Source organism: Bombina bombina, chromosome 4 (assembly GCF_027579735.1).
Source record: "Bombina bombina isolate aBomBom1 chromosome 4, aBomBom1.pri, whole genome shotgun sequence".
NCBI classification, from domain to species: Eukaryota; Metazoa; Chordata; class Amphibia; order Anura; family Bombinatoridae; genus Bombina; species Bombina bombina.
Window position 1 is genome coordinate 873208047 of NC_069502.1, and position 27920 is coordinate 873235966.

General features: G+C 41.7%; 1 protein-coding gene across 1 annotated transcript in view; it reads left to right on the top strand.

Annotated features, from left to right (window-relative positions):
- LOC128657385 (gastrula zinc finger protein XlCGF57.1-like) overlaps positions 1-27920 on the top strand; it is a 138817-nt gene that overhangs the window by 12010 nt on the left and 98887 nt on the right. The window contains exon 3 of the mRNA XM_053711715.1: positions 15256-15363. Coding sequence (XP_053567690.1) covers positions 15256-15363 — 108 coding nt within the window. The remainder of the gene's footprint in view (positions 1-15255; positions 15364-27920) is intronic.

Sequence of the window (27920 nt, forward strand, 5' to 3'; positions counted from 1 at the left end):
CAAATGGAATTTTATTCTGCCATAGATTTCCATCATTACAGATTCATCTCATATCAGCAAACAAATGATCCTTACTATTTAAGTTTTAAAGGGACATAAACTGCTGGGCACAACTACAGTATCAGGGTCACTACTCACCATGATTTTGTTTTTCCTCCTGAGCCTGCAGCTCTCATCAGAGCCTCTTCTCTTACTTTAACCCTTTACAGGAGGTGGTTGGTATGTTCATACTGGGTGCCACCATCTTGGAGCTGATGTATTCTCACACCCTGTTACAGAAGTGCTGAACACTCAACGACAATGATGTTGTGGCTTTTTCACAGCTGTATTATGTGCTTAGACACAATACAGAACGTGAGATTTACATTTTTATAAGTACACAATGTATAAAAGGTCACGAAGAATAATAAAGAGTAATGCACCCACTTGAAATAATAAATCTCCTGCTCTGTATGATGCACATTAAACACAAGTGCACTATACAGCTGTCATACAGATGGCATCACTGGTCTGTGCATGTGCATTGCTTCTGTCACAGAGTACAAGAGTACCTGCACTACAATATTGCGGCACCCAGTGTAACGATACAGAGCTTCACCAGCCGCATCTTTAATGTTGGTATATACCAGGTTATAAAATTATTATTATACTTTAAATTAACCTCCAATTAAAATGTATATACGAAACAGTTGAAATTACTATTTATTCCTAAATCTTTATATTAGTTAAAGTTATATACACATTGAATTATATTTAAGTAGAGACTAGATTATGAATCGGTTATGCACGTGTATTCCTTTACAATATTCTATACAACAGATCATGAACGATATACCTTTTAAATTAACTTTACTCACTAGGATTAGAATACACCCTGATGTTGCTGGAGTTAAAATAGAGAACTCGGAATACAAATTTGCTCTTATCACGGTTGACATAATGCTAACTATTTCTAAGCCACTCCTGTCCCTCCCTAATCTATATGGGATTTTAGATACCTTCTCAATTATTTCAGGATATAAGATCAATGTTGATAAATGTGAGGTCCTGCCCATAGCGATACCCCACCATGCCTAAAAATTGTTAGAATTTGACTTTAAATGGATGAAACACATAGTTAAATACCTGGGAATACACCTTCCAACGAAAACCCACTCATTATACAAATTTAACTATACCCCATTATTTAAGCAGATTAGACGAGACCTATTGAAATGGAGGGGTTACAATTTTTCTTGGTTGGGCAAATTAGCAGCGGTAAAAATGAATATCCTACCACAGCTTTTATACTTATTTTGAGCTCTACCTATTAAGATCGTCAGACCATAGATGGGAAAAAATGCAAACCGAATTGCTCTCCTTTATCAGAGGGAATAAATTGGCTAGCGTCTCTAAAGACATAATAAACAGACATAAATCGCTAGGCGGAATAGGAGCTCCAAAATTAATGGACTACTACAGGGCAGCTAGGGTGGCACAAGAAAAACTGATGCTGAGGAGAGCGGGGGAGGTTTTGTGGCCTAAGCTGGAGGCAGAGATAGGGGGCTGGGGTGACCCAGATTCAATTTTCTGGGATGCACGACTTTCACAATCCATTAAGACGACCTCCAAGCCTTTCACTTTTGACCACACACTAAATATATGGTCGAGAGTAGTGAAAAAGAATAACCTCTTACCAGAGTTTTCCCTCTCAATTTGAGAATACAGATAACGAAATGGGAAAATAAGGGGCTATACAGAGTAGCAGATATCTTAGAAAATATAAACTTGATTTCATTTTGCCACCTACAAGAGAGAATAGCGCCATTGACACTTCATTGGTACTTTTATCTGCAATTAGGTTCCTCCCTTCAATCATTTTTAAGACAATCCCCGAGTAGGGCCCGACCATCTTAGAAGCCTATAGTGTCAACCCCCATCACACCAAACACTCTATATCCCAACTTTATCTGACCATTCAATCCTGCCCAAACAAGTCCAAATCTTCCATAATGCTAGCATGGGAAAAGGATCTGAATATATCTAGGGAGGTGGAGGAGTGAGAGCAAATGTTTCTGTCTGCTGACAAGGGTCTGTTGAGTGCAGACCTGAAAGAGAACACTATGAAGACAATTTTTATGTTTAAATATGTTTTTTATTAGGAAAAGAAAACAAAATGATTATTAACACATTGTAATTTACATACATCGTAAAATGTACCTCAGTACTCTTTGTCATAATACGAACATGAAGGAGGTGAAGGACAACAGAGCAAAGTAACATAAGATCTTGTCCGGATTAACACTCATTGCCCTCCTCCTCAACAACGTCCTCATGGGATTCGCCCATTTTATATGGAATGTCTAATTCTAGAGGCAAAAACAAAAGTCCACCATATCTCTGAGTATTTGAAGTGTTACAATTTCAAATAACAAGCAAACAAGGTTCCCTATATAATAGGGTATTGTACATAACAATAAGGAAGGAGGGGAGAAGTATCATCCCGAAACTCAGTGACCACCATTTATGCTTGGGTATCTCATGTCTTCCCGACAAGAGACTATGATGTCTTATCAAGGGTGCTGTATATTTAGTTCAGCTCTAGAGTGTGTTGGTTTACCTATCCAGTAGTACCATATCTTATTGAACAAAGCTCTATTATGTAAGATGTCAGCTGCAGATTCATACATTGTGTATGTATACTGAAATTTATTATATACCTCTGACCACTGTGGGGAACCGACTTTCAAGTATTTTGCAATGTTAATCCTCATGACCATACATAGAATTCTAACAAATGTGTTGAGGTGTCTGTGGAATTTGTCTATATTTTCATGCAGTAGTGCCTGTTGAGTAGTGAGGGTAAAATCCTCATCTATCAATTGACTAATAAGAGTAGATAGCAGTCTCCATATTCCTCTTATCTCCCTACATTCCCACCACATGTGTTTGTAAGAGCCTACTTCTCCACATCCTCTATAACATAGATTATTTCCATGTGGATACATGTGAGAGATTCTCACTAGGGTTAGGTACCATCTGAATATGGTCTTCATAGTGTTTTCTTTTAAGTCTATACTAATTAGCCCTTTGTCTGCTCCTTGAAACAATTCTTCCCACTCCTGTACCTCTCTAGTCATGTTCAACTCTTTTTCCCATGCCAGCATCACTGTGGATTTTGTTTTGTTCAGGGGGGATTGTAGAGCTATGTAGATTCTCTATATAGAGTGTTTAGTTCTAGAGGGGCTTCCACCACACCACTCCAAGATCGTTGACATCCCACTCAGGGATTTTTTTAAAAAGGTGTGCAGGGAGGATCTTAATTGAAGGTAAAGGTACCAGTGTAGCTTGTCAGGCATGAATTTTTGTCTGTAACTGGGAAAATGTGATCAGCCTTCCCCCCTCCACTATATCTGCCACCCTGTATAGCCCCTTGTTTTCCCATTTTTTGATTTGTGTGCGGGAATCGCCCGATAGGAGGCATCTCACTGGTGTCAATAAAGAGCATTCCGGAATCAGGTCCCCTCTCTTAACTGCTTTCGTCCAAATGTTTATGGTCAAGTCTGATGTGTGTGTTTTAGGAGATATTTTACCAGAGTGTAAGAACTATGTATCCCACAGGATTGAGTCTCTATCCTCCTAACTCCGCCTCCAAGGAGACCCATATGGCTTCCTCCGATCTCCTCAAGAGCATAGAGTCCTGTGACAATCTAGTAGTCCTATAGTACTCCATCAAGTTTAAGGCCCCCACTCCTCCCAAAGCTCTATTTCTGCAAATGATCTGTTTTGCAATTCTCGTGGATTTCGGCCCTCTGATATACATTAATATCTCAGCCTGTAATCTTTCGATATCCAGCTTGACAATCTAAAGAGGTATAAAATGCACGGGAGAATATTCATTTTTACGGACGCCAATCTTCCCAGCCAGGAAAACTTGTATTTTTTTCCATTTCATTAGGTCTTTTCTAATCTGGTTAAGAAGTGGGTATAGTTGTATTTGTATAGGAGCTGCGTTTGCACTAGAAGGTTTATTTCTAAGTATCTAAGTGTGTGTTTGACCCATTTAAAGTCAAAATTTAATTCCATCATTTTTTGGGCCTGGGGGGATAGCTATGGGGAGAACTTTGCTTTTATCCGTATTTATCTTATACCCCGATTATATTTGAGAAGTTACTCAGTAGCGCATACAAGTTAGGAAGGGATATAAGCGGTTTTGTGATGGTTAACAGAATGTTGTTCGCGAAGAGGGCCAGTTTATATTCTTATTTGGTTATTTTAACCCCTGAAATATCTGGATGTACCCGAATTTTGGCTGCTAGTGGCTCAATACAGAGAGCAAACAATAGCGGTGACAGGGGCAACCCTGTCTGGTTCCATTAAGTATGGGAAAATTATTAGATTTGTAGCCTCCTGATGTCACCTGGGCTTGAGGTAGTGAATAAATTGCTTGTAATGCTGTCATGAATGGCCCATCAAATCCTATTTTTATCAAGGTTGGCATCATATACCCCCAGTCAATTTTATCAAACGCCTTCTCTGAATCCAAAGAGAGGAGCAGAGAAGGCGTTCGCAAACTCTCTAAGTGGTGGATAAGGTCAGTTATTCTTCTTATGTTGTCTGGGGCCTCTATTTTGTATGAATCCCGCCACCTGATCCAGGTGGATCAAACATGGCATAATTGACTTGAGGCGATTAGCTAGAATTTTGGTAAAGATCTTTAAATCTTGGTTTATCAACGAAATCGGGTGATAGTTTTGACTTTTCTTATGGTCTTTGTCGGGTTTGGAGATTACCACAATTTTTGCATATAATAGGTCTGGAGGGATGGGATTACCCTCCAAAATAAAGTTACAAAATTTGGTCAGATGGGGAATTAATGTGTTTTTGAATAACTTATAATATTCTCCTGGGAACCCATCAGGACCCACCGCTTTACCCGGTTTCAGGTCTCTAATAGCCCCCATGATCTCCATATTGGATATTGGGGTGTTAAGATTGTTTCTTTGTTCTGTTGCCAGCGAAGCTAACAAACAGTCTCCAAAGAAATCAGCAGTCAGGGTTTCTGTTTCTCTACTATGTATTACTTTTTTCCCATTGTATAATTTGCCTTAAAAGGTTGCAAAGGTGTCAACTATTTCCTGTAGATGGGAGGTCAAGTTTCCCCGTTCAGTTTCTATAAGGGGGTTGGCTGATGCTCTGCATCTTTCCCTTATTTTATGCGCCATATATTTGTCTGGCTTGTTCGCAGAGACAAAGTATTGCGATTTGAGTCTGTGTACCGCCCTTGCTGCCTGTTGAAGACAATTTTTAGATGGTACTTGACACCGGTTAAAACCGCACATATGTATCCACACGGCAATAAACTATGTTACAGAGGATGCGGGAAGGTGGGATCATACAGACATATGTGGTGGGAATGCACAGAAGTGAGGGCAGTATGGAAATGATTATCCACTTTCATTAGCCACCTAATAGATGAATAATTTACACTTACAATTCAGCAGGCCTTACTACACAAACATATTGCCAAATACAACAAGTATCTCAACACCTTTATCAGAATCCTTTGTACTGTCACTAGAATGTTGTGTCTTTTATATGTTCTGGAATTTGTTACACAAACTTTGATGTATATGTCTCATAAAATTTGTGAAAGTTAATAAACATTATTTAAACATAAAATTAACTTTATTTACAATGAATCACACTAAAATACCACAATAAAATACCAGAATATGGACTGCTAACTTAACAGTGTTTAGTTAAACAATATAACAAGATACTTCACATAAATCTTACTGGATCTCAATAAATTTAAGATAACTTTCAGAGACAAGTATAATTAAGTTATTTAGCCCACAAATGGTTCTATATAACTTCAATTAAAAATGCCAGAAATTGTATATATTATTAATGCAATCAGCCAATCTATATGCCTATATGTCTGACCTGAAATAACCTCTTATTTAGCCACCATAAAACAAGTTTTAAAATATATCACAATAGCTACAAATAACTTAATATACCAGAGGAATTTAACTACAATAACCAATTTATATGAAATTTCACAATAGTAAATACTAATTTATAAATATAAAGTACAAATTCTTTTCTAGCAAATAAAAATTATTTAGCTACAATAAGGCAAATTCTAAAATGTGTATATATAGCAATAACTGTAATTAATGTATGATATTAAAATACAAAAATCTTTCTAAACATTAATATTTAATACCAGCATACTTACTACCCTTGGTCTAATTAATATTAAATACAAGAATAAATTCTCCTTTTAAATCACAACTATGATATAACTATAGTTTTTGAATACCTTGATTTAAAACATTAAAAATATATATATAGAGAGAGCAGTCAAATGCATCACCACATAACCAAATGAGTGTTCAGCTTCCAGAATTTCTTGTGGGTCATCTAAGAGGATTTTTCCACTATTGTAAGGATTCATGCCTCAATTGTTATCTTCCTTTGTCCAAGAAAGTGTCCCAAAATGGCAGAGAATATACTTGACATAAAACCTGTGTGTTTCTCTCTCCAAAAGTTATGCTTCTTTGAGTCAGTCCCTTGTCTAGTGTGTGTGGCAACTTTTATCAGACAAATAACTCCTTCTTTCTCTTGTAAAGCTGTATCCAGTCCACGGGTTCATCCATTACTTGTGGGATATTCTCCTTCCCAACAGGAAACTGCAAGAGGACACACACAGCAGAGCTGTCTATATAGCTCCTCCCCTAACTGCCACCCCCAGTCATTCTCTTGCAGCTCTCGACAAGAAAGGAAGTATCAAGAGAGATGTGGTGACTTAGTGTAGTTTTTACCTTCAATCAAAAGTTTGTTATTTTTAAACGGTACCAGCGTTGTACTGTTTTTACTCTCAGGCAGAAATTGGAAGAAGACTTCTGCCTGGAGGTTTGCTGATCTTAGCGGTTTGTAACTAAGGTCCATTGCTATTCTCACACATAACTGAAGAGTATGGAAAGAAAACTTCAGTGCCTGCTTTGAGGTATGTTCAGTATATTTTTTTCTAGAGAGATAAGGTCTAGAAAATGCTGACAGTGCCTGGTATATTTAAGGTAAGCCTGATACAGTGATTTAACAACAACTGGGATCATGCTTGCAAAAAGGGATAATATTCATGTTAAAACCTATATTACTTAGTGTAAAAACGTTTGCATGATTTATAAATAAAAACGTTTTTTCTCTGAGGGTGATAAATCTTTATTTGGGGCCTAATTTCCACATGGCTTGTTAGATTACTCCTAGGAGTACTTTTTTAAGGCCCTCTGACTTTGAGTGCATGGTGGGAGGGGCCTATTTTCGTTTTCAGTCTGAGACATCCAGCTTCCCTGAAGGAGTCCTCTGGCTTATAGGACCTCTATAGAGTGTTTTGTTCCTGCAAAAATCGTTTTTAAGGGCAGGTAGGAGCCACAGCAGGGCTGTGGCAGTGTGTTTGACTGTTTAACAGGTTTTAAGTTTTTCTAATTCGTTTTTGGGCCTGAGGGGTTAATCATCCATTTGCAAGTGGGTGCAATGCTGCTTTAGTCCCTTATATACACACAGTACAAATTTTGTAGAGTTTACTACTTTTTTTTCACTGTTTTGCAGTTTATGTGGTAGTTTTTTTCTCTTAAAGGCACAGTACCGTTTTTTATTATTGCTTTTTTCACATTTATTAAAGTGTCTGTTAAACATGTCTGACATAGAGGAAACTCCTTGTTCATTATGTTTAGAAGCCATTGTGGAACCCCCTCTTAGAATGTGTACCAAATGCACTGACCTTTCTATAAGTTATAAAGACCATATTATGGCTTTTAAAGATTTATCACCTGAGGTTTCTGAGACTGACAAAAGGGAGGTTATGCCATCTAGCTCTCCCCACGTGTCAGAACCTATAACTCCCGCTCAAGGGACGCCAAGTACATCTAGCGCGTCCAATGCGTTTACTTTACAAGACATGGCGGCAGTTATGAATCATACCCTCACTGAGGTATTGTCCAAACTGCCAGGGTTACAAGGAAAGCGAGACAGATCTGGGGCTAGAACAAATACAGAGCTCTCTGATGCTTTAGTAGCTATGTCTGATATACCCTCACAATGTGCAGAAGTTGAAGCAGGAGAGCTTCTATCTGTGGGTGACTTCTCTGATTCAGGGAAGGCGTTACTTCAGTCTGACTCTGAAATGACAGCATTTAAATTTAAGCTTGAACACCTCCGCGTGTTGCTCAGGGAGGTTTTAGCGACTCTGGATGACTGTGACACCATTGTAGTCCCAGAGAAATTGTGTAAAATGGACAAATACTTTGCAGTGCCTGTTTACACTGATGTTTTTCCAATCCCTAAGAGATTTTCAGAAATTATTACTAAGGAATGGGATAGACCAGGTGTGCCGTTCTCTCCCCCTCCTGCTTTTAAGAAAATGTTTCCTATAAGATGCCGCTACACGGGACATGTGGCAGACGGTCCCTAAGGTGGAGGGAGAAGTCTCTACCCTAGCTAAGCGTACAACTATTCCTGTCGAGGACAGTTGTGCTTTCCTAGATCCTATGGATAAGAAATTAGAGGGTTTCCTTAAGAAAATCTTTATACAACAAGGTTTTATTCTCCAGCCTCTTGCATGCATTGCCCCAGTCACTGCTGCAGCGGCTTTCTGGTTCGAGTCTCTGGAGGAGGCTTTACAAGTAGAGACCCCGTTGGATGATATCCTTGACAGGCTTAAAGCTCTTAAGTTAGCCAATTCATATATTTCTGATGCCGTTTTTCATTTAACCAAGCTAACGGATAAAAATTCAGGTTTTGCCACTCAGGCACGTAGGGCGCTATGGCTTAAATCCTGGTCAGCTGATGTCACTTCAAAGTCTAAACTTCTCAATATCCCCTTCAAAGGGCAGACCCTATTTGGGCCTGGACTGAAGGAGATCATTTCTGATATTACTAGAGGAAAAGGCCACGCCCCTTCCCCAGGATAGGTCCAACAAGTTAAGGACCAAACAGACTAATTTTTGTTCCTTTCGAAACTTCAAGAGTGGTGCAGCTTCATCTTCCTCTTCTACAAAACAAGAGGGAAATTTTGCCCAGTCCAAGCTAGTCTGGAGACCTAACCAGGCTTGGAACAAAGGGAAACAGGCCAAAAAGCCTGCTGCTGCCTCTAAGACAGCATGAAGGAGTAGCCCCCGATCCAGGACCGGATCTAGTGGGGGGCAGACTTTCTCTCTTCACCCAGGCTTGGGCAAGAGACGTCCAGGATCCCTGGGCTCTGGAGATTATTTCCCAGGGATATCTTCTGGATTTCAAAGCTTCATCTCCAAAGGGGAGATTTCATCTCTCACAATTATCTGCAAACCAGATAAAGAGAGAGGCATTCTTACATTGCGTTCAAGACCTACTAGTTATGGGAGTGATCCACCCAGTTCCAAAGGAGGAACAGGGGCAGGGCTTCTATTCAAATCTGTTTATAGTTCCCAAGAAAGAGGGAACTTTCAGACCAATCTTGGATCTCAAGATCCTAAGCAAATTTCTCAGGGTCCCATCCTTCAAGATGGAGACTATTCGAACCATCCTACCTATGATCCAGGAGGATCAATATATGACTACCGTGGATTTAAAGGATGTTTATCTACATATTCCGATACACAGGGATCATCATCAGTTTCTCAGGTTCACCTTCCTAGACAGGCATTACCAGTTTGTGGTTCTTCCCTTTTGGGTTAGCCATGGCACCAAGAATCTTTATGAAGTTTCTAGGGTCCCTTCTGGCGGTTCTAAGACCGCGGGGTATAGCGGTAGCCCCTTACCTAGACGACATCCTGATACAGGCGTCAACTTTTCAAATCGCCAGATCCCATACGGACATTGTTCTGGCATTCCTAAGGTCTCACGGGTGGAAGGTGAACGAAGGAAAGAGTTCTCTCTCACCTCTCACAAGAGTTTCCTTCCTAGGAACTCTGATAGATTCAGTAGAAATGAAGATTTATCTGACAGAGGTCAGGTTGTCAAAACTTCTAACTTCCTGCCGTGCTCTTTATTCCATTTCTCATCCGTCAGTGGCTCAGTGTATGGAGGTAATCGGATTAATGGTAGCGGCAATGGACATAGTTCCGTTTGCCCACCTACATCTCAGACCACTGCAACTTTGCATTCTCAATCAGTGGAATGGGGATTACACAGATTTGTCCCCTCTACTAAATCTGGATTAAGAGACCAGGGATTCTCTTCTCTGGTGGCTATCTCGGGTCCATCTGTCCAAAGGAATGAGTTTCCGCAGGCCAGAATGGACTATAGTAATGACAGATGCCAGCCTTCTGGGCTGGGGTGCAGTCTGGAACTCCCTGAAGGCTCAGGGTTCGTGGACTCAGGAGGAGGACCTCCTTCCGATAAACATTTTGGAACTAAGAGCGATATTCAATGCTCTTCAGGCTTGGCCTCAGCTAGCTGTGGTCAGGTTCATCAGATTTCAGTCGGACAACATCACGACTGTAGCCTATATCAACCATCAGGGGGGAACAAGGAGCCCCCTGGCAATGTTGGAGGTTTCAAAGATAATTCTATGGGCAGAGGTTCACTCTTGTCATCTCTCAGCTATCCATATCCCAGGAGTAGAGAACTGGGAGGCGGATTTTCTAAGTCGGCAGACTTTTTCAGTGGGAGCTCAATCCGGAGGTATTTGCCCAGTTGATCCAACTTTGGGGCAAACCAGAACTGGATCTCATGGCGTCTCGTCAGAACGCCAAGCTTCCTTGTTACGGGTCCAGGTCCAGGTTTCCCAAGGCAGAGCTGATAGATGCTCTAGCAGCGCTCTGGTCCTTCAGCCTGGCTTATGTGTTTCCACCGTTTCCTCTGCTCCCTCGTCTGATTGCCAAGATCAAGCAGGAGAGGGCTTCGGTAATCTTGATAGCCCCTGCGTGGCCACACAGGACTTGGTATGCAGATCTGGTGGACATGTCATCCTTTCCACTATGGACTCTGCCGCTAAGGCAGGACCTTCTACTTCAAGGTCCCTTCAAACATCCAAATCTAATTTCTCTACGTCTGACTGCTTGGAGATTGAACGCTTGATTCTATCAAAGCGTGTTTTTTCCGAATCAGTCATTGATACCTTAATTCAGGCTCGAAAGCCTGTCACCAGGAAAATCTATCATAAGATATGGTGTAAATATCTTCATTGGTGTGAATCCAAGGGTTACTCATGGAGTAAGGTCAGGATTCCTAGGATATTATCTTTTCTCCAAGAAGGATTGGAGAAGGGTTTGTCAGCTACTTCCTTAAAGGGACATATTTCTGCTCTGTCTGGCTGAGGTTCCAGACGTTCAGGCGTTTTGTCAGGCTTTAGTTAGAATCAAGCCTGTGTTTAAACCTGTTGCTCCGCCATGGAGTTTAAATTTAGTTCTTAAAGTTCTTCAAGGGGTTCCGTTTGAACCTTTGCATTCCATAGATATTAAGTTTTTATCTTGGAAAGTTCTGTTTTTAGTAGCTATCTCCTCGACTCGAAGAGTTTTGGAGTTATCTGCTTTACAATGTGATTCCCCTTATCTGATTTTCCATGCAGATAAGGTAGTGTTACGTACCAAACCTGGGTTTCTTCCTAAAGTGGTATCTAATAAGAATATCAATCAGGAGATTGTTGTTCCTTCACTATGTCCTAATCCTTCTTCAAAGAAGGAACGTCTATTACACAATCTTGATGTGGTTCGTGCTTTAAAGTTTTATTTACAAGCTACAAAGGATTTTCGTCAAACATCTGCTTTGTTTGTTGTCTACTCTGGACAGAGGAGAGGCCAAAAGGCTTCGGCAACTTCTTTTTCTTTTTGGCTAAGAAGTATAATACGCTTAGCTTATGAGACTGCTGGCCAGCAGCCTCCTGAAAGAATTACAGCTCATTCTACTAGAGCAGTAGCTTCCACATGGGCTTTTAAACATGAGGCTTCTGTTGTACAGATTTGTAAGGCGGCGACTTGGTCTTCGCTTCATACCTTTTCTAAATTCTATGAATTTGATACTTTTGCTTCTTCGGAGGCTATTTTTGGGAGAAAGGTCTTACAGGCAGTGGTGCCTTCCGTTTAAGTTCCTGCCTTGTCCCTCCCTTCATCCGTGTCCTAAAGCTTTGGTATTGGTATCCCACAAGTAATGGATGAACCCGTGGACTGGATACACCTTTACAAGAGAAAGCAAAATTTATGCTTACCTGATAAATGTATTTCTCTTGTGGTGTAGCCAGTCCACGGCCCGCCCTGTCATTTTAAGGCAGGTGTTTTTTTTGTTTTTTTAAACTACAGTCACCACTGCACCCTATAGTTTCTCCTTTTTTTCTTGCTTGTCTTCGGTCGAATGACTGGGGGTGGCAGTTAGGGGAGGAGCTATATAGACAGCTCTGCTGTGGGTGTCCTCTTGCAGCTTCCTGTTGGGTAGGAGAATATCCCACAAGTAATGGATGAACCCGTGGACTGGATACACCACAAGAGACATAAATTTATCAGATAAGCATAAATTTTTTGTTTTTCTTTAATCATTCCCACAAGAGGCCCTTGGAGCTGAACATCTCATTGGCTATTTGGGAAACGCCTCCCTGAGCAGCCAAATAGCTTTTGGCTGTAATACCATTTTTGAACTATAGGTGGCAGCAGACAACCAGAAATGCAGTCTTATTTTCAACACTGCTAACAGCTTACTATATCTTTTAATTGTATATTTAATATACTCATTATTTCCTGATATTTATAAACGTATCTAGTCAACATATATATCCCATCTGATATAATTTAGCATGTATCTATAGAGACTAAACATGAGTATACTTCTAGTACTACATTACGAAGTAATTCCTATACTCTTAAATATTTTAGAAGATGTATTAAAATCAAATTTTTATGAGGGGACTTAAAAGGACTCTAATACTTGCAGTGTGAATTTAATTAATATATCAATTCATATTCTGATATAACATTGTTTTGAATGCATGAAAACACAGATATGATATACTTAATTGGACAACACTGGTTTCTCACAGGTCTGAAATGAAGGAAACAATGTTGTTATTTTTTTTTAAATGAGTAGACATTTTAAATCCATTAATGTCGCTATTATTTATATTTAATTTAGCAGACATTCATATTTAATATTATACAAACAGACAATCTCATATCCATGTATTTGTACCTATTATTTGGACAGTCTGAGGTACACATCAAATATTTGAAAACCATATAGACAACCCGCCCAAACTTCAAATCCTCGTGACATCCATGCTTTCAAATAACACGTGTTTTAAAAGACTTTCTTTTGTTTGGGGATGCTGTTTATTGAAAACTCAGCATGTACCAATTTGTATCGAAGGGTGAATGGTCACTTTCCTCGCAAAACTAGTTCATTCTGCATACACTTAAGCCTCAAAAGAGTTGAATATTGCAGACTGACTATCTCATTGCAGGGGTCCGTCAACTTCACTAATTGAAACAAATGTTTCCCTTTTGCTCTCTCTCAGATGTCTTGAGCAGCGAGGGGGGTCAGTGGTAATCTGATAGGAATATAAATTTTGATGCTAAAGTGCCCATTTTTAAAAATTCAATTAAAAACAGGGGCACTTGAATTCATCAAAATTTACATTAAACTTGTGAAAAAATATTTACCTTTTAAACTTGACAGCTGCTCCAGCTTCCCCCGGTCATTGCGAGCCATTTCTGACGTCAGAAATGATGAATCGGTCATCCTCCAATCATGGTTTCCCCCCCCCCCCCCGGGGGGAATCCGTGTCTGATTCAACGCCGTGATTGGAGGAAGCCGGATTCCTCATTTTAGACCCAGGAAGAGGCTTTGCGACAGGCGGAGGAAGCTGGATTGGCTGTCAATATTAAAAGATAAGTATTTTTTTTACAACACGAGTGAAATGTAAATTTTGATGAATTCAAGTGCCCCTGTTTTTAATTGAATTTTGAAAAACCGTGCACTTTAGCATCAAAATTTACATTCACTTTAACTTCACACCTTAGGCAGGAAACCTTTGAAAACAATTCCTTTGTTCTCTGATGTTCTTTAATCAGGAAAAAGGGGTTTGTCTGTTGTGGCCATAGCCCACTCAATTCATGTCAAAGGAGAGCTTAGCTGACATAAAATATCACAATGTATTTGATACATATGTAGTTTATTTAATGCTATTCACAGGTACCCTGACAGTAAAAAGATGATAAAAAGGAAAATCTAACTGAAAAATCTCTGTTGTGTGTATGAAACAGCAGCAGTTAAACCTCTTATAGGGAGATAGACGTCAAAATAACATTTTCTCTGTTCACTCCGAGTGTATAATTAAACTAAAAAACAATTTTACTTCTGTTATCACATTTACTACTTTCTTTTTCTCTCATAAGCAAGCTCTATAATTGGCAGCAGCGCTTGTCATGAGAGCATACTGAGGTAGGCACAGGAGGGTGCTCTATATATGGCAGCAGTGTTAGTAACAACATTATGCGTATAGTGCTCCAGACATGTCCATAAGCATATCTAGGTATTCTGTTATGTAATTGAGCTAAATTTGAACAAAGGATAACAATAGAAAAAAAGTAAATATAATAACATGAGAAGAATTGTTTGTTTTTACCCCAGCTGTGTGCAGGACCTAATATTCTGTTGCCGCTGGTTACATAACCTTATTATATACAATATGGTGCAGCTCTTCAGTGCGTAGCTGGGGACAGAAGTATGTGTGGAGCTGAAGGTGTTCTGCTTTATTTCCCAGTGTTCTTTCCTTTCACTTTCGCTTGTTTTGTGATGGCCTTTCCTCCTTTTCTATTGCACTTGTTTTGACCAATCTTTATTTAGAGTTATTAATTATTCAGGCTCTCAGGTTTACAGCACACTGACACCTCTATTAGGATCACCTGCTTAACCCTGTATTGTATCTGTCGTAAACCACAACACTTACAAAAGGGAAACAGGCAGCAAGCTGTTCCTTTAGGTTTGCTCAGCAGCCTTTCTAAAATTTCTCATGTAAAACCTCACATCACACTGGTATAGACTGTTACACATCAGTCCTTCATCAGAGAGCGCTATTGGCATGATACACTTTGTTTAATAAAACCTATTTACCACCAGCTAATTCCTATTCAAGGTGAATCAAGGAATTAGCTGCATACAAAATTACTACAATATTCCAAGTTGCTGGTTTATTTGGACCCATAGCTTGTCCCTATTAACACTTAAGGTGGAGAGATTTATATGTTACACAAGTTTGTTATATACCCTGTACTATCAGATAATTTCCTGCTGTAATTACAGGGTATCTAGAGGAAAACCCAGGCACTGCGCTATTAAATGTGAAGGAAGAAGATGAGACAGATGACATGAATAGTCATCAGACTGAACTACATTGGTCCCTCCCTGCTGGTGAGTAGTAATACGTGTGACCAAGACTGCACCAATCTGTGAACAAGATAATAAACATTATCACACGGCTGCAAACGGGTACATTTGCTTGTTTTCAGGTGCGCAATAAATAACCAGCCATTAAAAAATGGCTGGTTATTGCTACCGCATTGCGGTCTATGGGAACTGTGTGTTCCCTGTAAATAAAAAAAATAAAAAAAGATAGATAAATGAAGAAAATGCACTCTCTGGATTAATAAATTCAGCAAGCTTTACTCCGTGATGTTTTCGAGGTTTTCACCTCTTCCTCAGACATCACGGAGTAAAGCTTGTTGAATTTATAAATCCGGAGAGTGCATTTTCTTCATTAATCTATATTATTACTGGTGCACCCTGGTATTAATACTATTGAAAGTTTGTGAGAGTGCTGCATCTTCTGACTAGAAAATTATATATTTTTGTGTTTTTTTGCACTGTTGTTGGTCTGATGAAGGGGTGAACACCCCGAAACGTCACTAAGGAATAAAATTTGGTAACACTTGATAAGACCAGTGAGTGCTTCGTCTATTAGCTCTGATTCTCTCTTTGCACCCTGGCATGTGTTTATACTGTTAGTGGGAGTGCACCTATCTCTACAATATATATATATATTTTTCTCCAACATAGGTGTGTCCGGTCCACGGCGTCATCCTTACTTGTGGGATATTCTCTTCCCCAACAGGAAATGGCAAAGAGCCCAGCAAAGCTGGTCACATGATCCCTCCTAGGCTCCGCCTACCCCAGTCATTCTCTTTGCCGTTGTACAGGCAACATCTCCACGGAGATGGCTTAGAGTTTTTTAGTGTTTAACTGTAGTTTTTATTATTCAATCAAGAGTTTGTTATTTTAAAATAGTGCTGGTATGTACTATTTACTCTGAAACAGAAAAGAGATGAAGATTTCTGTTTGTAAGAGGAAAATGATTTTAGCAACCGTTACTAAAATCCATGGCTGTTCCACACAGGACTGTTGAGAGGAATTAACTTCAGTTGGGGGAACAGTGAGCAGTCTTTTGCTGCTTGAGGTATGACACATTCTAACAAGACGATGTAATGCTGGAAGCTGTCATTTTCCCTATGGGATTCGGTAAGCCATGTTTATTCAGAAAGTAAATAAGGGTTTCACAAGGGCTTATTATGACTGTAGACTTTTTCTGGGCTAAATCGATTCATATATTACACATATTTAGCCTTGAGGAATCATTTAATATGGGTATTTTGGTAAAATAATATCGGCAGGCACTGTTTTAGACACCTTATTCTTTAGGGGCTTTCCCTAATCATAGGCAGAGCCTCATTTTCGCGCCGGTATTGCGCACTTGTTTTTGGGAGGCATGACATGCAGTCGCATGTGTGAGGAGCTCTGATACATAGAAAAGACTTTCTGAAGGCATCATTTGGTATCGTATTCCCCTTTGGGCTTGGTTGGGTCTCAGCAAAGCAGATACCAGGGACTGTAAAGGGGTTAAAGTTAAAAACGGCTCCGGTTCCGTTATTTTAAGGGTTAAAGCTTCCAAATTTGGTGTGCAATACTTTTAAGGCTTTAAGACACTGTGGTGAAATTTTGGTGAATTTTGAACAATTCCTTCATACTTTTTCGCAATTGCAGTAATAAAGTGTGTTCAGTTTAAAATTTAAAGTGACAGTAACGGTTTTATTTTAAAACGTTTTTTGTACTTTGTTATCAAGTTTATGCCTGTTTAACATGTCTGAACTACCAGATAGACTGTGTTCTGAATGTGGGGAAGCCAGGGTTCCTTCTCATTTAAATAAATGTGATTTATGTGACACTGAAAATGATGCCCAAGATGATTCCTCAAGTGAGGGGAGTAAACATGGTACTGCATCATTCCCTCCTTCGTCTACACGAGTCTTGCCCACTCAGGAGGCCCCTAGTACATCTAGCGCGCCAATACTCCTTACTATGCAACAATTAACGGCTGTAATGGATAATTCTATCAAAAACATTTTAGCCAAAATGCCCACTTATCAGCGTAAGCGCGACTGCTCTGTTTTAGATACTGAAGAGCATGAGGACGCTGATGATAATGGTTCTGAAATGCCCCTACACCAGTCTGAGGGGGCCAGGGAGGTTTTGTCTGAGGGAGAAATTTCAGATTCAGGGAAAATTTCTCAACAAGCTGAACCCGATGTGATTACATTTAAATTTAAGTTGGAACATCTCCGCGCTCTGCTTAAGGAGGTATTATCCACTCTGGATGATTGTGAGAATTTGATCATCCCAGAGAAACTATGTAAAATGGACAAGTTCCTAGAGGTCCCGGGGCTCCCAGAAGCTTTTCCTATACCCAAGCGGGTGGCGGACATTGTAAATAAAGAATGGGAAAGGCCCGGTATACCTTTCGTCCCTCCCCCCATATTTAAAAAATTGTTTCCTATGGTCGACCCCAGAAAGGACTTATGGCAGACAGTCCCCAAGGTCGAGGGAGCGGTTTCTACTTTAAACAAACGCACCACTATACCCATAGAAGATAGTTGTGCTTTCAAAGATCCTATGGATAAAAAATTAGAAGGTTTGCTTAAAAAGATGTTTGTTCAGCAAGGTTACCTTCTACAACCAATTTCATGCATTGTCCCTGTCACTACAGCCGCGTGTTTCTGGTTCGATGAACTAGTTAAGGCGATCGATAGTGATTCTCCTCCTTATGAGGAGATTATGGACAGAATCCGTGCTCTCAAATTGGCTAATTCTTTCACCCTAGACGCCACTTTGCAATTGGCTAGGTTAGCGGCGAAAAATTCTGGGTTTGCTATTGTGGCGCGCAGAGCGCTTTGGTTGAAATCTTGGTCAGCGGATGCGTCTTCCAAGAACAAACTACTTAACATTCCTTTCAAGGGGAAAACGCTGTTTGGCCCTGACTTGAAAGAGATTATCTCTGATATCACTGGGGGTAAGGGCCACGCCCTTCCTCAGGATAGGTCTTTCAAGGCCAAAAATAAACCTAATTTTCGTCCCTTTCGTAGAAACGGACCAGCCCCAAGTGCTACGTCCTCTAAGCAAGAGGGTAATACTTCTCAAGCCAAGCCAGCCTGGAGACCAATGCAAGGCTGGAACAAGGGAAAGCAGGCCAAGAAACCTGCCACTGCTACCAAGACAGCATGAAATGTTGGCCCCCGATCCGGGACCGGATCTGGTGGGGGGCAGACTCTCTCTCTTCGCTCAGGCTTGGGCAAGAGATGTTCTGGATCCTTGGGCACTAGAAATAGTCTCCCAAGGTTATCTTCTGGAATTCAAGGGGCTTCCCCCAAGGGGGAGGTTCCACAGGTCTCAATTGTCTTCAGACCACATAAAAAGACAGGCATTCTTACATTGTGTAGAAGACCTGCTAAAAATGGGAGTGATTCATCCTGTTCCATTAGGAGAACAAGGGATGGGGTTCTACTCCAATCTGTTCATAGTTCCCAAAAAAGAGGGAACGTTCAGACCAATCTTAGATCTCAAGATCTTAAACAAGTTTCTCAAGGTTCCATCGTTCAAGATGGAAACCATTCGAACAATTCTTCCTTCCATCCAGGAAGGTCAATTCATGACCACGGTGGATTTAAAGGATGCGTATCTACATATTCCTATCCACAAGGAACATCATCGGTTCCTAAGGTTCGCATTCCTGGACAAGCATTACCAGTTTGTGGCGCTTCCTTTCGGATTAGCCACTGCTCCAAGGATTTTCACAAAGGTACTAGGGTCCCTTCTAGCGGTGCTAAGACCAAGGGGCATTGCAGTAGTACCTTACTTGGACGACATTCTGATTCAAGCGTCGTCCCTTCCTCAAGCGAAGGCTCACACGGACATAGTCCTGGCCTTTCTCAGATCTCACGGATGGAAAGTGAACGTGGAAAAGAGTTCTCTATCTCCGTCGACAAGGGTTCCCTTCTTGGGAACAATAATAGACTCCTTAGAAATGAGGATTTTTCTGACAGAGGCCAGAAAAACAAAACTTCTAAACTCTTGTCGGACACTTCATTCCGTTCCTCTTCCTTCCATAGCGCAGTGCGTGGAAGTAATAGGTTTGATGGTAGCGGCAATGGACATAGTTCCTTTTGCGCGCATTCATCTAAGACCATTACAACTGTGCATGCTCAGTCAGTGGAATGGGGACTATACAGACTTGTCTCCGAAGATACAAGTAAATCAGAGGACCAGAGACTCACTCCGTTGGTGGCTGTCCCTGGACAACCTGTCACAAGGGATGACCTTCCGCAGACCAGAGTGGGTCATTGTCACGACCGACGCCAGTCTGATGGGCTGGGGCGCGGTCTGGGGATCCCTGAAAGCTCAGGGTCTTTGGTCTCGGGAAGAATCTCTTCTACCGATAAATATTCTGGAACTGAGAGCGATATTCAATGCTCTCAAGGCTTGGCCTCAGCTAGCGAAGGCCAAGTTCATACGGTTTCAATCAGACAACATGACGACTGTTGCGTACATCAACCATCAGGGGGGAACAAGGAGTTCCCTGGCGATGGAAGAAGTGACCAAAATCATTCAATGGGCGGAGACTCGCTCCTGCCACCTGTCTGCAATCCACATCCCAGGAGTGGAAAATTGGGAAGCGGATTTTCTGAGTCGTCAGACATTGCATCCGGGGGAGTGGGAACTCCATCCGGAAATCTTTGCCCAAATCACTCAACTGTGGGGCATTCCAGACATGGATCTGATGGCCTCTCGTCAGAACTTCAAGGTTCCTTGCTACGGGTCCAGATCCAGGGATCCCAAGGCGACTCTAGTAGATGCACTAGTAGCACCTTGGACCTTCAAACTAGCTTATGTATTCCCGCCGTTTCCTCTCATCCCCAGGCTGGTAGCCAGGATCCATCAGGAGAGGGCGTCGGTGATCTTGATAGCTCCTGCGTGGCCACGCAGGACTTGGTATGCAGATCTGGTGAATATGTCATCGGCTCCACCATGGAAGCTACCTTTGAGACGAGACCTTCTTGTTCAAGGTCCGTTCGAACATCCGAATCTGGTCTCACTCCAGCTGACTGCTTGGAGATTGAACGCTTGATTTTATCAAAAAGAGGGTTCTCAGATTCTGTTATTGATACTCTTGTTCAGGCCAGAAAGCCTGTAACTAGAAAAATTTACCACAAAATATGGAAAAAAATATATCTGTTGGTGTGAATCTAAAGGATTCCCCTGGGACAAGGTAAAGATTCCTAAGATTCTATCCTTTCTCCAAGAAGGATTGGAGAAAGGATTATCTGCAAGTTCCTTGAAGGGACAGATTTCTGCCTTGTCTGTGTTACTTCACAAAAAGCTGGCAGCTGTGCCAGATGTTCAAGCCTTTGTTCAGGCTCTGGTTAGAATCAAGCCTGTTTACAAACCTTTGACTCCTCCTTGGAGTCTCAACTTAGTTCTTTCAGTTCTTCAGGGGGTTCCGTTTGAACCCTTACATTCCGTTGATATTAAGTTATTATCTTGGAAAGTTTTGTTTTTGGTTGCAATTTCTTCTGCCAGAAGAGTTTCAGAATTATCTGCTCTGCAGTGTTCTCCTCCTTATCTGGTGTTCCATGCAGATAAGGTGGTTTTACGTACTAAACCTGGTTTTCTTCCAAAAGTTGTTTCTAACAAAAACATTAACCAGGAGATAGTCGTGCCTTCTTTGTGTCCGAAACCAGTTTCGAAGAAGGAACGTTTGTTGCACAATTTGGATGTTGTTCGCGCTCTAAAATTCTATTTAGATGCTACAAAGGATTTTAGACAAACATCTTCCTTGTTTGTTGTTTATTCTGGTAAAAGGAGAGGTCAAAAAGCAACTTCTACCTCTCTCTCTTTTCGGATTAAAAGCATCATCAGATTGGCTTACGAGACTGCCGGACGGCAGCCTCCTGAAGGAATCACAGCTCATTCCACTAGGGCTGTGGCTTCCACATGGGCCTTCAAGAACGAGGCTTCTGTTGATCAGATATGTAGGGCAGCGACTTGGTCTTCACTGCACACTTTTACCAAATTTTACAAGTTTGATACTTTTGCTTCTTCTGAGGCTGTTTTTGGGAGAAAGGTTTTGCAAGCCGTGGTGCCTTCCATTTAGGTGACCTGATTTGCTCCCTCCCTTCATCCGTGTCCTAAAGCTTTGGTATTGGTTCCCACAAGTAAGGATGACGCCGTGGACCGGACACACCTATGTTGGAGAAAACAGAATTTATGTTTACCTGATAAATTACTTTCTCCAACGGTGTGTCCGGTCCACGGCCCGCCCTGGTTTTTTAATCAGGTCTGATAATTTATTTTCTTTAACTACAGTCACCACGGTATCATATGGTTTCTCCTATGCAAATATTCCTCCTTAACGTCGGTCGAATGACTGGGGTAGGCGGAGCCTAGGAGGGATCATGTGACCAGCTTTGCTGGGCTCTTTGCCATTTCCTGTTGGGGAAGAGAATATCCCACAAGTAAGGATGACGCCGTGGACCGGACACACCGTTGGAGAAAGTAATTTATCAGGTAAACATAAATTCTGTTTTTTTTTTTTTTGTTTTTTTTTATGTGTTAATATGTGTTTATAGACATGTTAACACATAAATATATATGTATATAATCATATACATATATATTTAATGTTGCTGCCATCACTGTGCTACTTACCCCTTCGTTGTGCTTAGGTTCTATGGAAGCGCGCGCTTTCGCGTTCGCATTGTACCTGATTCGTAATACCAGCGCACTTTAGTGTGTGCTGGTATTACAAAGTGGAGCGCAAATATCTCTTAATGGCCCTTATTGTTGTATTTCCCAGTAAACTTTTACAACATTATATATAACGGTCACTAAAAGCACAGTTAAGCCGTCTGAGCTCCAAATTCTGTCCAGTGAGTGTGAGTCACACCAAGATATTCCAGGTACTTAATGCATAAAGCACACTCTGATATTCTGCTAAACTCTATGAACTAAGATGTTAAAACGATCAATTACAGTTCAGTGTCATATACTGACTCACCCAGTCACATTAGCAGGTGATCTCTCTGATTTTGAGACACAATACAGCTCAGCTCATCACCTCCTCCTGTGGCTCTCCTATACCCCTCTGATCAAAGCACTCTGCTGCCGGTTACCGTACACATTCCATAGGACGTCAACTGTATTGGCTGCTAGCAATGGGCCAGGGAGCTACAAGAAACGGTCAGCTCTTTGCTCGTGATACAGCACAGCGGTTACCGTCACTGCCAATTTCGCTCCTCCCACTATGAGTTGGTTTCAGGGGCCTTCTGAGCATGTGTATTAAGCACGCTGTATGATGCATTTTCTCTTGTTAAGTGTAGTCAGTCCACGGGTCATCCATTACTTATGGAATATATCTCTTCCCTAACAGGAAGTTGCAAGAGGATCACCCAAGCAGAGCTGCTATATAGCTCCTCCCCTCACATGTCATATTCAGTCATTCTCTTGCAACCTAACTAAATATAGGTCGTTGTGAGAGGTCTGTGGTGTTTTTTAACTTAGTTTATTTCTTCAATCAAAAGTTTGTTATTTTAAATGGCACCGGAGTGTGCCGTTTGTTCTCAGGCAGCATTAGAAGAAGAATCTGCCTGCGTTTTCTATGATCTTAGCAGACGTAACTAAGATCCACTGGCTGTTCTCATCTGAGGAGTGAGGTAACTTCAGAAAAGGGGAATAGCATGCAGGGCCCCCCTGCAAACGAGGTATGTGCAGTAAATTATTTTTCTGAGGAATGGAATTGACTGAGAAAATACTGCTGATACCAATGTAACGTAAGTTCAGCCTTAAATGCAGTGATAGCTACTGGTATTAGGCTGATGAGTGTGTGTACACTGAATGTATTTTTCTAAGGAATGGAATTGACTCTGAAAATACTGTTAATATTGAAGTAATGTAGGAGCCTTAACTGCAGTAAAAGCGACTGGTAGCAGGCTTATTAATAACACTTCATTACTTTTAAAATGTATGTTCAAAACGGTTACTGGCATGTTAATCGTTTTTTGTGAGGTACTTGGTGATAAAACTTATTGGGGCATGATTTCTACCACATGGCTATCTTTGTTTTCTGCATAGAAACAGTTAACTGAGCTTCCCACTGTTGTAATATGAGTGGGAGGGGCCTATTTTAGCGCTTTTTTGCGCAGTAAAAATTCAGTCACAATCTGTCTACTTCATCCTCCATGATCCAGGACGTCTCTAGAAAGCTCAGGGGTCTCCAAAATTCATTTTGAGGGAGGTAATCAGTCACAGCAGACCTGTGACAGTGTGTTTTGACTGTGATAAAAACGTTAATTATTAAATTGTTATCCGTTTTTGGGTATTAAGGGGTTAATCATCCATTTGCTGGTGGGTGCAATCCTTTGCTAACTTAATACATTTACTGTGAAAGATTGGTTGCTATAACTAATTTGGTTCATTGTTATTTCAACTGTGACAGCTTTTTGTGCTTCTTAAAGGCACAGTAGCGTTTTTTATATTGCTTGTAAATTTATTTAGAAAAGTATTTCCAAGCTTGCTAGTCTCATTGCTAGTCTGTTTAAACATGTCTGACACAGATGAATCTCTTTGTTCACTATGTTTAAAGGCCAATGTGGAGCCCAATAGAAATTTGTGTACTAATTGCATTGATGTTACTTTAAATAAAAGTCAATCTTTACATGTAAAAAAATTATCACCAGACATCGAGGGGGAAGTTATGCCGACTAACTCTCCTCACGTGTCAGTACCTTCGCCTCCCGCTCAGGAGGTGCGTGATTTTGTGGCGCCAAGTACATCAGGGAGGCCCTTACAAATCACTTTGCAAGACATGGCTACTGTTATGACAGAAGTTTTATCTAAATTGCCAGAATTAAGAGGCAAGCGCGATAGCTCTGGGTTAAGGACAGAGCGCGCGGATGATGTGAGAGCCATGTCAGATACTGCGTCACAGTTTGCAGAACATGAAGACGGAGAGCTTCATTCTGTGGGTGACGGATCTGATCCAGGGAGACTGGATTCAGAGATTTCTAATTTTAAATTTAAGCTTGAGAACCTCCGCATATTGCTAGGGGAGGTATTAGCGGCTCTGAATGATTGTAACACGGTTGCAATTCCAGGCCTACCTTCACATACCGATTCACAAGGATCATTATCGGTACCTAAGATTTGCCTTCCTAGACAGGCATTACCAGTTTGTAGCTCTTCCCTTCGGATTAGCTACGGCTCCAAGAATCTTTACAAAGGTCCTGGGCTCACTTCTGGCGGTACTAAGACCGCGAGGCATAGCGGTGACTCCGTACCTAGACGACATTCTGATACAAGCGTCAAGTTTTCAAACTGCCAAATCTCATACAGAGATAGTTCTGGCATTTCTGAGGTCGCATGGGTGGAAGGTGAACGTCGGAAAGAGTTCTCTATTACCACTTACAAGGGTTCCCTTCCTAGGGACTCTTATAGATTCTGTAGAGATGAAAATTTACCTGACGGAGGGCCAGGTTATCAAAACTTCTAAATGCTTGCCGTGTCCTTCATTCCATTCCACACCCGTCAGTAGCTCAGTGCATGGAAGTAATCGGCTTAATGGTAGCGGCAATGGACATAGTACCATTTGCGCGCCTGCATCTCAGACCGCTGCAATTGTGCATGCTAAGTCAGTGGAATGGGGATTACTCAGATTTGTCCCCCCTGCTAAATCTGGATCAAGAGACCAGAGATTCTCTTCTATGGTGGCTTTCTCTGCCCCATCTGTCCAAGGGGATGACCTTTCGCAGGCCAGATTGACGATTGTAACGACAGACGCCAGCCTTCTAGGTTGGGGCGCAGTCTGGAAATCCCTGAAGGCTCAGGGGTTATGGACTCAGGAGGAGAAACTCCTCCCAATAAATATTCTGGAGTTAAAGAGCAATATTCAATGCTCTTCTAGCTTGGCCTCAGTTAGCAACTCTGAGGTTCATCAGATTTCAGTCGGACAACATCACGACTGTGGCTTACATCAACCATCAAGGGGGAACCAGAAGTTCCCTGTCCACGGTGGATTTAAAGGATGCGTATCTACATATTCCTATCCACAAGGAACATCATCGGTTCCTAAGGTTCGCATTCCTGGACAAGCATTACCAGTTCGTGGCGCTTCCTTTCGGATTAGCCACTGCTCCAAGGATTTTCACAAAGGTACTAGGGTCCCTTCTAGCGGTGCTAAGACCAAGGGGCATTGCAGTAGTACCTTACTTGGACGACATTCTGATTCAAGCGTCGTCCCTTCCTCAAGCGAAGGCTCACACGGACATAGTCCTGGCCTTTCTCAGATCTCACGGATGGAAAGTGAACGTGGAAAAGAGTTCTCTATCTCCGTCGACAAGGGTTCCCTTCTTGGGAACAATAATAGACTCCTTAGAAATGAGGATTTTTCTGACAGAGGCCAGAAAAACAAAACTTCTAAACTCTTGTCGGACACTTCATTCCGTTCCTCTTCCTTCCATAGCGCAGTGCATGGAAGTAATAGGTTTGATGGTAGCGGCAATGGACATAGTTCCTTTTGCGCGCATTCATCTAAGACCATTACAACTGTGCATGCTCAGTCAGTGGAATGGGGACTATACAGACTTGTCTCCGAAGATACAAGTAAATCAGAGGACCAGAGACTCACTCCGTTGGTGGCTGTCCCTGGACAACCTGTCACAAGGGATGACCTTCCGCAGACCAGAGTGGGTCATTGTCACGACCGACGCCAGTCTGATGGGCTGGGGCGCGGTCTGGGGATCCCTGAAAGCTCAGGGTCTTTGGTCTCGGGAAGAATCTCTTCTACCGATAAATATTCTGGAACTGAGAGCGATATTCAATGCTCTCAAGGCTTGGCCTCAGCTAGCGAAGGCCAAGTTCATACGGTTTCAATCAGACAACATGACGACTGTTGCGTACATCAACCATCAGGGGGGAACAAGGAGTTCCCTGGCGATGGAAGAAGTGACCAAAATCATTCAATGGGCGGAGACTCGCTCCTGCCACCTGTCTGCAATCCACATCCCAGGAGTGGAAAATTGGGAAGCGGATTTTCTGAGTCGTCAGACATTGCATCCGGGGGAGTGGGAACTCCATCCGGAAATCTTTGCCCAAATCACTCAACTGTGGGGCATTCCAGACATGGATCTGATGGCCTCTCGTCAGAACTTCAAGGTTCCTTGCTACGGGTCCAGATCCAGGGATCCCAAGGCGACTCTAGTAGATGCACTAGTAGCACCTTGGACCTTCAAACTAGCTTATGTATTCCCGCCGTTTCCTCTCATCCCCAGGCTGGTAGCCAGGATCCATCAGGAGAGGGCGTCGGTGATCTTGATAGCTCCTGCGTGGCCACGCAGGACTTGGTATGCAGATCTGGTGAATATGTCATCGGCTCCACCATGGAAGCTACCTTTGAGACGAGACCTTCTTGTTCAAGGTCCGTTCGAACATCCGAATCTGGTCTCACTCCAGCTGACTGCTTGGAGATTGAACGCTTGATTTTATCAAAAAGAGGGTTCTCAGATTCTGTTATTGATACTCTTGTTCAGGCCAGAAAGCCTGTAACTAGAAAAATTTACCACAAAATATGGAAAAAATATATCTGTTGGTGTGAATCTAAAGGATTCCCCTGGGACAAGGTAAAGATTCCTAAGATTCTATCCTTTCTCCAAGAAGGATTGGAGAAAGGATTATCTGCAAGTTCCTTGAAGGGACAGATTTCTGCCTTGTCTGTGTTACTTCACAAAAAGCTGGCAGCTGTGCCAGATGTTCAAGCCTTTGTTCAGGCTCTGGTTAGAATCAAGCCTGTTTACAAATCTTTGACTCCTCCTTGGAGTCTCAACTTAGTTCTTTCAGTTCTTCAGGGGGTTCCGTTTGAACCCTTACATTCCGTTGATATTAAGTTATTATCTTGGAAAGTTTTGTTTTTGGTTGCAATTTCTTCTGCCAGAAGAGTTTCAGAATTATCTGCTCTGCAGTGTTCTCCTCCTTATCTGGTGTTCCATGCAGATAAGGTGGTTTTACGTACTAAACCTGGTTTTCTTCCAAAAGTTGTTTCTAACAAAAACATTAACCAGGAGATAGTCGTGCCTTCTTTGTGTCCGAAACCAGTTTCGAAGAAGGAACGTTTGTTGCACAATTTGGATGTTGTTCGCGCTCTAAAATTCTATTTAGATGCTACAAAGGATTTTAGACAAACATCTTCCTTGTTTGTTGTTTATTCTGGTAAAAGGAGAGGTCAAAAAGCAACTTCTACCTCTCTCTCTTTTCGGATTAAAAGCATCATCAGATTGGCTTACGAGACTGCCGGACGGCAGCCTCCTGAAGGAATCACAGCTCATTCCACTAGGGCTGTGGCTTCCACATGGGCCTTCAAGAACGAGGCTTCTGTTGATCAGATATGTAGGGCAGCGACTTGGTCTTCACTGCACACTTTTACCAAATTTTACAAGTTTGATACTTTTGCTTCTTCTGAGGCTGTTTTTGGGAGAAAGGTTTTGCAAGCCGTGGTGCCTTCCATTTAGGTGACCTGATTTGCTCCCTCCCTTCATCCGTGTCCTAAAGCTTTGGTATTGGTTCCCACAAGTAAGGATGACGCCGTGGACCGGACA